This window comes from Diabrotica undecimpunctata, chromosome 7, assembly GCF_040954645.1.
Source record: "Diabrotica undecimpunctata isolate CICGRU chromosome 7, icDiaUnde3, whole genome shotgun sequence".
NCBI lineage: Eukaryota > Metazoa > Arthropoda > Insecta > Coleoptera > Chrysomelidae > Diabrotica > Diabrotica undecimpunctata.
Genome location: NC_092809.1, coordinates 130,324,796 through 130,340,953, shown reverse-complemented (window position 1 = coordinate 130,340,953; position 16,158 = coordinate 130,324,796). Strand labels below are relative to the sequence as shown.

Genomic DNA, 16,158 nt, shown 5'->3' with positions numbered 1-16,158 from the left:
TTTTATCCTAGCTGCCCGCTAAAAACCCCCCTCGTCGAGGGGAAAACGGAAAAATTCGATTTACCAAGAATATGTACGGAGTAGAAAAAAATATTTTAAATAAAAAAATGTATCTGAGATAATGGACCGCCGGAGTGTGACGTCACAGCTGTCATATTGTTATTATTACTTTCCAAACAAAAGTTAAAATGCCCAATCTCAAGACTTTTTAATTTCTATAAAGTTAACATTTTGCTTCCTCTGCTGCTTTTTCTTTTAAGTATAGTGTTTTTTACGATAATACCATCATAATTCAGTGTTCTATTTCTATGAAATAAAGTTTAAAAGTTTAAATTAAAGACATTCTAACCTTACTTTATTGATACGTGAATTTTATTGCTATTTTTATAAAAAAAACATGCTTTATTATTTACACAACCTTGTAAAATTGTTGTAGTAACTATTAGAATACTTAGATATTGCAAAAAGCGAAAAGATTCTGTAAAAAAAAATGAAAAAATAACGAAAAATACAAATTATCCACACTAAACAAGGTTTGTTAGGTAAGGGAAACTGACAGATGTCAATAAAATCTACGTCATCAATCCAGCAGTCCATTCTAAAGAAAAATAAATGTTAATTTTTTTTTAGGTAGAATAAACCGATTTCTCAGAAACAACGCTTGTAGTGATCGGTGGTTTTGAATGTCAGTTACGCGATATCTTTTGATAAGAGTGTCTTATCGAGAAAAATCGAAATGTGTTTTAAAGGTAAAGAGTGCAGCTTTCGTATGCAATTTTTGCATTTTGTCGCAAATAAAGTCAGTTTCTATAAATCTGTTCAATAAATAAACGTTGCGCGATTTTTGCCATTTTTTATGATTCTAATGAGATAAATTTATCACTTTCATTGACGGGTCGCAGTGGAAGTTCCATTATTAGGGCCTAATCTTTAAAACCTATAACATAAAATCTCGTTTTGTTTCTTCTTAATCTTGACCAAGCTTCTTCTAGTTATTAATCTTGACCAAGCAAGACCTATTTTGGCTAAGTAGCTTGTTTTACGAAACTCTGCGTTTTATTTCTTATCATTATCATTATCACCATTGCCATCAACAACCTGTATGCGTCCACTGCTGGACATAGGTCTCCCTCAGATCTTTACATCTGCCTCTGTCTTGTGCGGCTTGCATACAGTTATTGCTAACACGCTTCATGTGGTCAGTCCATGTTAGTCAGTGTTAATGTTTCCACTACATAAGTGAGTACATACATGTAACACATATTGGTCAAAGATTTTCCTTTTGAGACATATGGGTAGATCTTATTTAAATACATAGTTTAATTTACCAAACGCTGCCCAGGCTAATCCTATGCGACGTGGGAGCTCACATGTGTGGTTATCTCTGCCCAACCGAATTTCATATCCTAAGTACTTATGAGATGTACTCTGCAGAATATCCCTTCCATCAACAACAATATGTGGATTTAGCACCAGATTAGTCATTATTTGCGTCTTGTTCACATTAATGTTTACTCCAACCTCCAAGGAAGCGTGATATAATTTTTTCAAAAATTAATTTTGCATCATCCATACGATCGGTTATAAGGACGATGTTAACTGCAAATCTCAAATGACTGAGCTTCTCTCCATTTATGTTGATACCAAACTCGTTCGGATGTGCCTTCTTACAAGTATATTCTAAAAGCGTCGTGAATAGTTTTGGAGAGACGGTGTCTCCTTGCTGTACTCCTCGCTGTATACATAATTTGTTTGTTTCTTGTTCAGATAGTCTTACGCTAGTGTACCGATGGTCTATTCGGCATTCTGTCAATGCTTTTAACATTTTCTGATGGCTTATGGTATCGAATACTTTCTCGTAGTCGACAAATATCAGGCTATTCTCTATCAGGTTCTTTATCACTAGTAAGTAGTCGTTAGTGCAGCATCCCGATCTAAATCCAGCTTGTTCTCTAAGCTGATAGAAGTCTAATTTAGCGTCGTCTTTTTTTGATATTTTTTGTAAAAAGTTTATATATGTATGAAAGCAAACTGATAGAACGGTAGTTTTTTAGATCTGTTATGTCTCCTTGCTTGTGTAATAAAATAATGACTGCAATATTTCATTGAGAAGGAGTTTTACCTTGGTAAATGCATTCGGTGAAAAGCTTGGCCAAAGCCTGGAAAATTTTATTTCCACCTAGTTTGATCGCTTCAATCACTAATACGTCATCACCAGGGGATTTGTTATTTTTCATTTCTAAAAGTGCCGTTTTGATTTCGGATGGAGTTATCTCTGGCAATAATTATCTGGTTTGTGATTTTGGGCAGGGGCTGATCTTGCCCTTTGTTCCCTTGCTCCTTGCTCTCATATATTTCGCGGTAAAATGATTCGATAACTCCAACGATTTTGGTTCTATCAGTAGTAATGTTTCCATCTTTGTTTTTTATTTTGTACATATTTTTGTTACCTATGTTGTTCGTATTTCGCCTCAAAACTTTTAAATTTTTGTTTTCTTGAATTATTTTAGTTATTTCTCTTGTATTGTTTTCTCTTGCGTCTTTTCGGATTGACTTGTGGATATCTTTATTTAATTTCTTCATTGTTGTGTAGTTAGAGCCGTATTTTTCCATCAGCTGTCTTCTTTTACCTATTATCTCTTTAGTATTTTGGCTTAGTTTTTCTTTATGGGACAGAACGGTCGGGCAGCACTGCCTTTCTTTTTCTTTTAGAGCATTCGTTATGCCATTATTTGCTTGATCTAGACTGCAGATCGTTGTTTTCTGTGGGAATCCATTTCTTTTTTCTTGTTTTTAGGGTCATATTTGTTCTTTCCAATTTGAAATTTAATAGTATCAGCTTAGATTAATCTGTGGTCGCTTTCTATTGAAAATTTGTTAAGTACTTCGATTTATTCGAAGTCTTTGATTATTTATTTTCTGTTTGTTATGATATAATCTATCTCATTTTTGACAATGCCATCTGGGCTGATCCATATCCATTTACGCTGAGGCTTTTTATCGAAAAAAGAGTTCATCACTGATAAATTTTCCTGGTGTAAGAAGTTCAGCAATCTTTGCACTCGTATATTTTTTCCCTATAATATCCATACTTACCCATTGCTACTTCTGCATCATCTTGTTTAAACTCCATTTTCACATTAAAGTCGCCCATAATTATTGTGTAATATGCTGGTGTGGCATGTAGCCCTGTTTTTAAGTCCTCATAAAAGTCCTCAATTTCTTTATCCGAGTAGGTACTCGTTGGAGCATATGTCTGGATTACCTTAAAGTTATATCCATCCATCTTTTATTTCTCACCTATACCAATATTCACCGAACTGCGAGACTTTGTCTCGAAAAACGGTTGCATACCCTTGTAATTGCTGCAGATAAATACAAGGTCTCACATCTTTGAGATTATCACCACAAATAAGAAGTGAAGGAATCCGGCTGTTCGACTTGGAATTATTTCGCAAAGATTATCAAACAGCTTGAAGAGAACACTTCGCTGTTCAGACGGATATTGGTTTGAAATAGATAAAAGTCGGATTGACTTAGAACTATTTCATATCTTGTCGAACTGCCACAGTGTTCCAACAGGTCACCGACAGTCAGGAATAACTAAAAGCCCTAGCGGACTTAGAATTATTCCTCGAATTGGTGAACGAGCTAAAGCAGCACTTTGCCGCTAAACCATTTCTTCGAAATAAGTAAAGGTCCGAAGGGTATTTCGCGATAGGTAACGGTCCGAAGTGCTTGGTAACTTCTGTTAACAATCGAGGTGCCTTATGAGCATTAATTACAATATTTTAATCATCCCCGGTAATGAAAAAGCAGACCAAACAGCCAAGCAAGCTTCTTGTGTAAACAGTCAATCCTCAAAAGCCCAACATATTCAAATCCATAATGACCTAAAGCAAATTTTCAAGCAACAACAGTATCATACCTGGCAAACTTACTAGAACACAATTAAGAGTGCATTACATGACACAGACTGTCACAGAAATCCGACAGACTGTTGAAAAATTTGAACTTCCAACTATCTCTAGAAATGAAAAAGCTGTCATCCGAAGATTGAGAATAGGACATACCCGATTCACACATGAATACTTAATGAAGTCCGAGCCGAAGCCCAACATTGTTAAAGCTGCTCAAGTTTATTAACTGTGAAACACATCCTGATCGAGTGTCCCCGGTACGTAAAACACAGAGTGCAACATAAACTTAAGTCTAATATCAAAGACGTTTTAAAGTCACCCGATCAAGTCTTTAACCTAATTAGTTTCTTGAAATACATTCAGTTATTCAACAGAATATGACCTCTTGTTTTCCATGTACTTTACTTATATTATATTATTTAGTCGTAGGTTCTAAGCTTATAGATTAACTGTAGCAATTAGTTACATGTGCTTATTGTAATTATTGTACACAATATTGTTTGTGCCAATGGTCATTGCAGCCAAGACACATTAATTTAAATAAAAAAAATATTTTAATTTTATTTAATTTTGTAGGAATCATGATTGACAATAATTATTATTTTGATGTTTGATTTATGTTAGAAAGACACTAGTTTCTTTTTATTATACCTTTTGTTGTTGATAACTAGTTTTCGATTGTTGTATGGTTTCGTACAAAGTGGCGCCAAATATGAATTTTTAAATTTTTTAAATTTAGTCAGGAAATTTAATATTAGGGAATTATAGTATTAGTTTTCGTAAGATAGAAAGATAGAATGTAATTATAGATATTGCTTAGTTTATCAATATCAGTTCTTTTGTTGACGCATTGTTATTTTATAACATATGTCGGTGTAAATCGAAACCATATTGTTTCTCAATGGAACAGAAGAGTCTTCTTTCATCTTCTCGAGGGGCGGCTGGTAATCATCCTGGTACTACAGGTACTATGAAGGATGATCCAGCCGTTATTATATGCCCGCAAAACAGTTGTTACTACATTTATATCGTTTTCTGATCGTAAGGTAATTTATTTAGTTTTCGTTATATTCATTTATCATTTATTCGCAAAAAACTTTATACGTGATTGATAACCGACGTAAATAAATCATAGAAGAATGTTAGTTTTGACAACTACTTTCGCTTTAGATATAATTAAATAAATTATAACGATCTACAAAAAAATATTCCATAGCCTCTTACACTATCCATATAATTTTTGTTGGCCTTGTCACAGTAGCAAAGTGTTTCAAGGAATTACAAGATCTCATAAATATCACCTAATACATCAAAATTAATCCTAACCTGCTAAAGCTATTGGCAGCCGTTTGCATAATAGATGATTTTTAAGAATTTTAATCACTTAATTTTTTACATTTAAATTAGAAACTATAGCTAGAAATTAGTAAGTTAAAAAATTAAACGCTTGAAGTATAAAATGATAATTCAATCGAAATACTTTTAGAAGCTTTAACACGGGGATTTAAAGATATAATATTTATACAGGGTCACTCATAGCTTTGAAGAAAGTAATGGGGGATATAGGATTTCGATGGATGAAAGCGAAGATTAAGGAGAAAGTTCTAATGGAAAAACCTGATATACAAGTGCTTCGCAGAAATTTTCTTAGGAAAATTAAACATTATAGGAAAGAAAATCGGCCTATAATTTATATGGATATAGGTTATATCCATTCCATTTATACTTAGGACAACAACTGGTGAAACAAGATCACCGAAGGTGTGCACAAGTTAGTGTCAAAAGAGGAGAAGCTGATTACACTGGTCAACAAAAATCAACTTTTTTTGTGACTTAGATAAAACATGGTGTCATTATTTACAATATCATCAGAAAGCCGAAAATAAACTTTAATTTTTTCTATCACCCACACTTTATTTGCTACGAAGAAATGTGCATTGCAAGGGAATAGATCAATTTTAGTATGTCCTTCGCAGTGAGATTGCCTTAAAATATTGTGGCAGATGTTTTACGGCGATACTTATTATCTGCCAGACTAAGACTTCATTATTTAATTTGGTAACACTTTTCCATATCTACAACATCTTCGTGGAACCGTTCTTTATATTCATCACTTAAGCACCTAAATTTTCTGGAAAAAAATTTACATTTTTTGTAGACATGTTACATCCTATTTCTATGTAGGCAGTAAGTAATTCAGTGAAAAGATCTTTGTAATTGTTAACTTTTCACATTGCGAAGAAAATAGGACACAACTATTTTAAAAGCTCTGTGAAAATTCAACCTGTGAAATAAGGTGGTGTTTTAAGGAAGATTCTGGTTCTTAAAATAGTGGATCAATGTTTATTTCCTCTTCTAATTGTATATTACCAGATGGAACCTTGAAACTTTCAATTTCTTCTTCGTCCACACTCGACGTCTATGGTGGTTTTGGGGTAGAAAGATTTTTGCTATGTTCGACGGGACTGAACAGCTGATAGTAAATCGGCATAATGCACAGTATGCTTTGACTTCAATCCTATGCTCTGAATCTTCGTGAGACAAAAGTAACAATCTATAACACGGGCTGTAAGTTCTCTCCGTGTCATTGGTACTGCAAAGTGCATTCGACCTTTTGTAGCTTTTAACCAAGCTATTAATAATGTTACACAAGTCTTACAAAATATATGAGGAACCCATGACTTATCTTGATGTGCTACTTTATCTTCGAAATCAAGTTTGTAAGCTCTACATATAAGTAGGGCGCGAGTAAGTTTTTGCGATTTGAAAATTAGTTCCTCGCACATATAACAAAAGATGTTTTCCTGATTTACACGCTGCCTACCCATCTTAGGTTGCCGTTAATTCACAATCAATCACAGTATACTTATAAATGAACAAAGCGAATGTAAAACATAAACACTTATAACAAGAGAAATCATACGATTTCCTACCTGGCGAAACTGAATTCAAATTTTTACCACTGTGCCTTCTACAACTTGCAAAGCAAACAGCTTGATGAATTACTCGGCAAGAGAATCTAAAATATGCATTCCACTTGCCGTTCATCATGGTCAAAAGTCGTAGTGAATTCAGTTTCTGGTACTCCAAAAAGGATAAAGAAATAAAACATAATGACGGTATTACCACTCGCACTATGCCACTCGCATATGACCGGCAAGTGGAATGCATATTTTAGATTCTCTTGCCGAGTAATTCATCAAGCTGTTTGCTTTTGCAAGTTGTAGAAGACACAGTGGTAATAATTTGAATTCAGTTTCGCCAAGTAGAAAATCGTATGATTTCTCTTGTTATTATTAGATGGCGTTATTACGTCTGTAAATAGTTATTTCGATAATTATTGGCCTACGACGGGATAGATTTTGTTTCGATTCAGAGCAGTGGCATATACCGGTCTGATGAGACCTAAAGAGGTTGAAATATGTCTAAGCGGCTTGCCGCTGCTCTGTATCGAAACAAAAATCTAAGACCGTCATTATAATAAACACTTATATAATTACATTTTACGCCACGACAGTTGGAAATGTACGAACTTCATTATCATCAATTAGCCTATATTTGTCCACTGCTGAACGTAGGCCTCCCGTAAAATTTTCCACCTATATCCGTCCATCTAGTCGGAGGTCGTCCTCTGCTTCGACATGCCTCTTGCCTTGGTCGCCATTCCAGAATCTTTCTGGTCCATCTATCATCCGTTAATCTAGCAACATGTCCGGCCCAAACCCATTTAGCCATGGCTATTTTTTCAACTGCATCTGTGACACCTGTTCTTCTTCTTATTTCTAGGTTTGGTACTTTATCTCTGATGGTAATACCTAATATTAATCTTTCCATAGCGTTTTGTGTAACTCCTATTTTATCTATTGTTCTTTTTGTCAGAGTCAGTGTTTCTGCACCATATGTAAGAACCGGTAAAACGCACTGGTTAAAAATCTTTCTTTTTAAACAAACTGGGATAACAGACTTGAAAATGTTATTCAATCTACCAAAGGCAGCCCATGTGAGACCTATCCTTCTTTGTATTTCAGTTGTCTGATTATCTCGGCCTAAGCGAATCTCATGCCCTAGATATGTGTTAGCTATTACTTGGTCGATGCTATGGCTTTTAATCAGAATTTTACCGCTGACTACAAGGTTGGTCATAAATTTTGTCTTTGAGGTGTTACTTTTAAGACCAATTGTTTTTGACACTTTATAGAGCGTGTGCAGCATTTTTGTAGCTTTATCAACTCTATCAGATATTAAAACGATGTCATCGGCAAATCTTAGGTGATTCAGATCTTCCCCATTTATGTTAATTCCCATGTTATCCTCTCGTTCCATTCGCTTGAACATATATTCAAGAACAGCTGTAAACAATTTAGGGGAGATAGTATCACTCTGTCTAATTCCACGTTCTATTCGAAACTTCTTGGTATCTTCATGAAGGCGGACACAAGCTGTACCAGTTTCGTAAATAATTTTAATCAAGGTGATATATCCGTAGTCAATGCGGCAGTCAGCCAATGCTCGAAGCATTTTATGATGATCTATAGTATCAAACGTCTTTTCAAAATCTACGAATATAAGAAAGATAGGCTTGTTATACTCTGTACACTTTTCTATTAGCATTTTTATGACTTGTAGATGATCATTTGTTCCGTATCCGGAGCGGAATCCAGCCTGTTCACAAGGTTGGTAACTATCCAGTTTGTTCACAAGACGGTTTGTCATTATCTTCATGAATAGTTTGTATGTATGGGGGAGCAAACTAATAGGTCTGTAGTTCTTTAGGTCTGAAATGTCACCTTTTTTGTGCATTATGGTTATTATTGCATTATGCCACTGGGAGGGGGTTACGCCTCTTGTCAAACAAGTATTGAACATCTTTTTTAACACATTTACTAACGTTTCTCCTCCTTCTTTGATTTGTTCAATGACTATCCCATCTTTCCCAGGTGATTTATTTTTTTTTCATCTCCGGGAGAGCTGATTTTATTTCCTCTGTTGTGATATCTGGGATGTCTTCTGAGCCTACATTTTGAACTTTTGGTATTTGGTTTTGATCAGGATCTAGAAGTTCTTCTCGCTTATACAATTCTGAGTAAAACCTACTACTACTATTACTAGTACTAGTACTAGTTACTATTACTAGTACTAGTACTACTGAGTACTAACTTCGTAAGACGATAAATACCTACTAATTTATAAAATCGGATGAACTGTGTACAGCTTGCATATAATAGAAATTAACAGATTGAACTTGTCTTAAACTGAGATATTTGTCCTGCGAAGATAATATACAGAGTTTTGGCGTGGGTCAATATTGATATCTTACTTATCTACCTATTTTCAAGATATAATTACTGGTTACTCAAGATTGGTGGGTGATAAATACATTTTGTTTTTAAAATGCCAAAATATATTAGAAATACCAAAAAACCTCCATGTCACAAAATATGTATTGACCAGTGTGGTGAAGCAGGTGGCGAAACGAGTTTCATAAAAAAACGCATGTTTAAAATTTAAATCTGGTACTAAGACGAGAGACACCATATTACATGGTCCCAAGTTCAAATATATTCCTCTACTGGATGTAGGAAAGACGAAATAAAGAAGTGGTTAAGACAGAGGAACATTCCAGTTTCAGAAGAAATGATAAAGGCAGAATTATGTATCACAATAATCACTGATAAAAATGTGGTTCACCCAGGCGAACTCTATTAGCGGTACAATATGGAGATGGAGAAACGATATGGACAAGCACTCAATATTAATGTACTACTTAATAAATAACAAATAATAAGAAGATATAAATATCTAACAGAATTTCTCTAAAGTTAATTAAAAATAAAAAAATTAGCCTCTTCTAAGAAAACAAAAAGCAATCATGAATAATTGTTTCGTCATGCTGAAGAAAAAGCAAAGAGAATGTTTGTAGAAAACGATTAATATCAATAATTAGTAAATTATTTTTGAAGACCAGTGTACATACAGACATTGACAGTGAAACTTCTCGGGATGTAATTAATACCAGCGTAACCGTGACCTTCTAAGATGTTCTTGTACATTTCTCCTCCAAGTGCAGAATAAAAGCTAATTGCAGATCGCCTCCACACCTTAGATATAATAAATAATTAAACACGTAGTAAACTTTAAATCCAGTGGCGAGCAATAACAAGAAAACCTTGCTTATACGAATATATGTGTAGTTATTCCCAATTTACATTAATTATAAAATTTGTGCTATTGTCATGGTATATGGTTCTCTTAACGTCAGAAATATTATGTACTTATCTCTAGATTAATTTTTATATCATACAAAATATTTTATGGACCCACTTTTATACTGGGTGGAGAATCGGGCCGTAGGAAATTCTATGGGAAATTCTAAACTCTTGAATTTCTGATTCCCTAATTATTTTACATCATAGTCATGAGTAGACTTGGGCAAATATGCAAAAAAAGTAAAAAATATTCGTATATATATATGCACTAATTTACCCAAAATATGCATTAAATATGCATTTATTTTAAAAAATATGCATTAAATATGCATTTTTTTGGAAAATATGCATACTGTCAATGGACACATATATTTAATAATGGTATAGTAATTTTTGTTTATTTTAATAATTAGAAAACAATATAAATAAATTTAAAGACTAAGTTGTAACGAATATTTTGCCTATCACATAGTGTATTATTATGGGGGGTTGAAAATTGGGGACAGAAACTATTGGGGTGGAGATAGGGCGAGCAAAATAAATCGAAACTGTTTCGAACGGCACTCAGGGTTTATTTGGAGAGCTGGGTCGTGGATAAGTGAATGGCAAGGGAGTTGGATTGGGGCAACTACAAAGATGAAACAAAAGGAGTTAGAAACTTTTTTAAAATAAATAATCAAAATGGGTTAGAAAAAAAAATACACATTTATTGTTGTGTCACCACAAACAGTTACAAATATAGATAATAACAATAAAATACAAAATATTAAAAACAGACTTACTATTTACAAACTCTAGAAGTTGGAGATACTACACAACTTACAATTGTTAATGGGCGACAATTTGTTGCAGAAATAAATTATTACAAATGAAGAAATATCTTTTTAAGTGAAAACATGCAGAGACCTTAAAAAAAACAAAAACAAAGTCTCAAGTATAATTAGATATTTACCAGATATCAAAATTAGTGCTAGCTGTCATATGTCAATATTAAATCTTAAAACTGAGAGCAAACAAAATGACAGCTAAGCCACACCCTAAGATTTACAATTTTAATTATTACAATTATGAAAGCAATTATTGTTAGAAATCTTTAAAAATCAACACAAAAGAGTTAGTTACCTTGATTTCACTAAAACTTTTTTACTTTAAATTTCTGAGGTTAGGAACTGTGCTTACACTCTCTGCCACACCAACAAATTTATCTCCAAACAGCGAAAAAAATTCTGAAACGGCTTCTTAGGACTGACAAATTGAGGTTAAAGTTGAGGGCACTGGACGCAAAATTTAAGCTCCGCTTCTTAAAAAACTGGCACCATGTGGGTATTTTTCAAAATTGTTGTAAACGTATGTTGTACAAATATCTCAGATGAGAGACGGATTACAAATAAAAAAATAGTGATTACTCGTTCAAAATTGATACATTACATTGGGTATAATTCTCTTTTTTCCACAAATTTGCCGCTTTTTTAACGCTGTGACTCATAGCGTCTTGACTCAATGACCAATCTTTTAAACCTCCACTATCACTACACATTTAACTTTACACTGCTACACATATTTCATGAAATGGGATGAAACAACGGAAAAACTTTACAAATTTGACGCAACATTGAAGCTAGCTGCCCCTGACAATGGCTCCAGCGAGAGCGATGTAATTCTTAAAAATCATTCGCTTCACCGCATAACCTTCTCAGCGATCTAAGTGGATGTTTATTTGAAACCCAATATTAAGCGGAAAACGATCAACAAAATACCAAAAAATATGCGCCTGTGGTATATTAGCAAACTGTAAAATGTGTTTATATCAACTCGGCGACGCAAAAAGAATTGAAATGATTCTTCGGTGATTTAACATATACGAGGGGATTTCAATATATACCAAAGAATTTAAAAATGCTACAAAGTAAGTAATTGTAATGTACTAAGTAATTGTAATGAAAGTAGTAAAAAAGTAAAATACTATTCCTTAGAATTATGGAAGCAATAAATAAACAAAAACGTTTTCAAAATTTTCCAATAAAAACTTATTATAAATTAGTGGAAATATAACTATAGACAATAATACCATACAACAAATAGACAATTACAAATATCTGGGACACGAGATCAAAATAAGCAGAGACAATCAAACACATGAAATACAGAGGCGAATAGGCATGACATGGGCAGCATTTGGCAAATTAAGCCATATTCTAAAAAGTTCAATTCCCATGTGTCTCAAGCGAAAGGTTTATAACCAATGTGTTTTGCCTGTACAAACTTATGGAGCAGAGACATTAACACTCACGCAAAAATCTGCGAATAAACTCAGAGTTACACAACGAGCCATGGAACGTGCAATGCTGAACGTGAGGCTTCATAACCACATAACAAACCAAAAAATCAGGCAAATATCAGGAGTTTAAGACGTCATCGAAAGGACCACGACGCTTAAGTGGAACTGGGCAGGGCACTTAGCCAGAACACAAGATGGACGGTGGACAAGACTTATTATGGAATGGAGGCCCAGAAACTATAAAAGAAGCCGAGGACGACCACTGACTAGATGGACCGATGATATAAAACGTGTAGCGGGAAACTGGCTACAAGCGGCCTAGTGTAGAGAACACTGGAGAGAACTGAGTGAGGCATATGTCCAACAGTTGACGCGATTGGCTGGATGATAATGAAATTGTATCAAGTTATGAACATCAAGTACTACGGTTACCGCCGTATCACTGCCAGTTTAATCCCATCGAACACATCTGGGGTATTATGTAAAACGTATTATGATAATCACGTTAGATGCAGTGGATACAGTGACTATGCAGTTAGGGAAATCTGGCAAGATGTTCTTAAAACTGCAACTCCAGAAATATGGGCCAAAACTGTAAATAAATGGAAAAAATTAATAGAAGAGTGGTGGATCCGGAAAAATAAAATTAGTGAAATACGTTCTAAACAAAAATATCATAAACAAAGTAAGTAATTAAAAAGATTATGGAGAACTCCAGTGTAGTTTACCGTGCCTTTTACTACAACGAAAGGTTTTCTGCGTATCCCATTAATCGTTTAAAGGTGTAAGTTGGTTGAATGTACCGTACCTATGAATTATAAAACTCAATAAATTTATTTTGTTTATTTTATTTAATTTTATTTAATTTTCTAATAGATTTTAAAATCATAAAAATAAATTTATACGCTTTAGTAGTAATAAGAGCTTTTTTTAATAACATTTGAGTTTATAATTATTAACCTATATTATATAAAAACGGTAATCTTCATTGCATATTTTGTATAAATATACAATAAACAAAAATTTATATTAAATGGCAATCGTACTCATCCACCTCGCCACTGTCTGTAAACTCTCATTATTGTAAATTTTTCTCTTTGCAGGCCAATCCATTCGTAAGCTAGTAGGCAAGATTCGCTCGGCGAGCGCGGAGCGCAAAGCCCGCCAACGTGCCAAACGGTCGCCGTCGCCCCCATCGTATCAACAAGGGCACGTCATCGATAGCAATATAGGCCATAGCATGGATCGGTTGGATAGACAAGCACCGGTCCAACGGTACTACCTTGGAGAAGACCCTTTCGGAGGGAGTATCTACGGACGGGAGAACAAGTACGAGGGTGCGAGACCGGCTCGAAATTCGAGAAGGCCGCGGGAGGTGGTGCCAGAAGAAAGGAGGTAGGAGTTTGTAATCGAGAGAATTTTGGGGTTAGGGTTGTAGATGGTTTAAACTAAAATTTTAATCAAGGCGCATGCAACAGAAACAGTTACTTCATTATAAGAATTTTAATTATAACTGTTTAGACATTTTTTAATATTGTCTTAGTAGATTATAATTTTTTAATCTTTTTTTTTCTAAAAAATGGCAGCCAGACTTGTTTTTGTTTGTTGTTAAAGTCGACTGAATTTTAATTATTATTGATTGCAGATTCATAGTCTAAATTTTCTTGTTATCAGAATGTTAAAGTACTACATATACCTAATATTTTTATCGATATACAAATTTTGTTTTGATATATTTTTATTTTGTTTTTTATTCTTTTATTATATTCCTGTTCTTTTTTTTGTTTTTTGCTTTTTTTGTTTTTTTTTGTTTTTAGCTTTTTTTTATTTTTTTGTTTTTTGGTCTATTTCTATTTTCTTAAATCTTTTATGTTTTTTTTATTAATTTGTGGTATACATTTTGTTTTTTTTTCAAACCATATTAACAGATTATGTCTATACACTATTTACAACTTGTATTTACATATTTTAACATGTTTGTAAATGCAATGAAGAATTTCCATATTATTTCAAATAATAAAAGATTAAGGTTTATTGGAAAACAACACTTAGAATTTATTAATTCCTTATTAAGTTCGTTTATATTATTAATTTGTAAATCACATTCATATATAATATGTGTTAGATCGCCTATTTTGCCACGAGTATAATTGGGAGTATTTGATAAGCCGATTCCATGCATGTAAGAAGGCGTAAGAGCATGATTTGCTCTTAGCCGATTAATGGTCTTTATAAAATGTCGATTAGATTCTGTGTAGAACCATCTTCTTGAGGGTATCCTAGGGTTACAATGATAGAAGTTTAAGCCAGTCTTACATTGTCTGTAATGTAAATGAAAATTATTTTTAAGTTTTTGTCTACTAACAGTGTCAATATCTGTCGCTGGAATTAAATTTTTGTTTACTTTTTCTTTGAGCATCAAATCAGCATATGATTTAGCCAAATTGTCAACGATTTCATTGCCTTTTATTCCCGAATGGCCCTTGATCCATGTAATTGTTACATTTAATCCTAATTGTATAGTTTCATACAGAATTTTAAGAATTTTCAGTTCAATGTGATTTATGTGTTTGACTGTTTGAATGTTATTAAATCTATCGACCACTTTTTTTTACCTTTTTTATTATATTTTTTTCGAATTTGTATTTGTAAAATAAATTTCAAGGATTTTTAGAATGTAAATAAGAAACACAACACAAGTTAAACAATATAACTTATTTTATCTCTTCATGTCGTTCATAAATCAGGAATACATAGAGGACAATATTAATTTGTATAGAGATACAATGTGACTTACATCTTTATCAATTTTCTATAAAATTTTTTGCTTATTTCTGAGTTTGATTACTGAGTTACTGAGTTTGATGTATTTTTGGTCATACTGTGGCCTTTGGCAGATTTTCTGTCCATACTTTTCTCATTTCCTTTAGCTGCAACTGGTATCTTTATTAATTTTATTTTGTCATTTCTTCTTTTGCTATAATTTTCACATATTTAATAATTTTATTTTTTTTACCACTTTTATTGCTACTATTTTAGCATCTTTGTTAAAGTTATTTGAAAGCTCTTCCCGTTTGTTCAGCCTTAATAAAATACAGCATTTTTTAATTTTTCTTATTCCATTTATCAAGTTATAATTTTTTTTTATCATTCATACGTTGGTTTGATATATTCTCGCGAAAAATGTAGTTTTAAATAACTATTTATTGCTGCTTCTTCTTCCTAGAGTGCCATGTTCTTGCTGAAAATCTGCGACTGTTATACTTATAACTTTTAACTTGTTATTGATCTCAGTCTTAAGCTACGTGTATATTTCTTAACCAAGAGAGTTTCTTCCATCATATCCATTTTTTCTTTCGATTTTACCTTTGGGAATTAGACGACTGGTCTCAAACGACCATATTACGTGCAACCAAATTGACCACATCATTGTAGATGCCCGTCATGGGAACAATATTATAGACGTAAGAAGCCTGAGAGGAATAGACGGGGACACAGATCATTACTTAGTCAGAATAACAGTCAAATCCAGAATATCTAGCCACAAATACAATAAAACAACAATAAACCCACAATGGAACATGGACAAAATGTACAGTACAGAGAAACAACAAAACTATAGAGAACAACTTGAACAAACCTTAAACTCTGAAAGAGAATACAATGATATAGAACAGCTATGGGAAACGACTGCCGAAATAATAACCAAGACAGAGAACAAGATCTTTGGGAGGAGTAGGCAGAAGAGGGCAAA

At 33.4% G+C, this 16,158-nt stretch overlaps 1 protein-coding gene across 6 annotated transcripts in view; it reads left to right on the top strand.

Annotated features, from left to right (window-relative positions):
* The window catches only part of chas (chascon), a 380,862-nt gene that overhangs the window by 340,892 nt on the left and 23,812 nt on the right, over nt 1–16,158 (top strand). For all 6 annotated transcript variants that reach the window (XM_072538203.1, XM_072538198.1, XM_072538199.1 and 3 more), the window contains one exon: nt 13,508–13,799. In XM_072538203.1, coding sequence (XP_072394304.1) covers nt 13,508–13,799 — 292 coding nt within the window. The remainder of the gene's footprint in view (nt 1–13,507; nt 13,800–16,158) is intronic.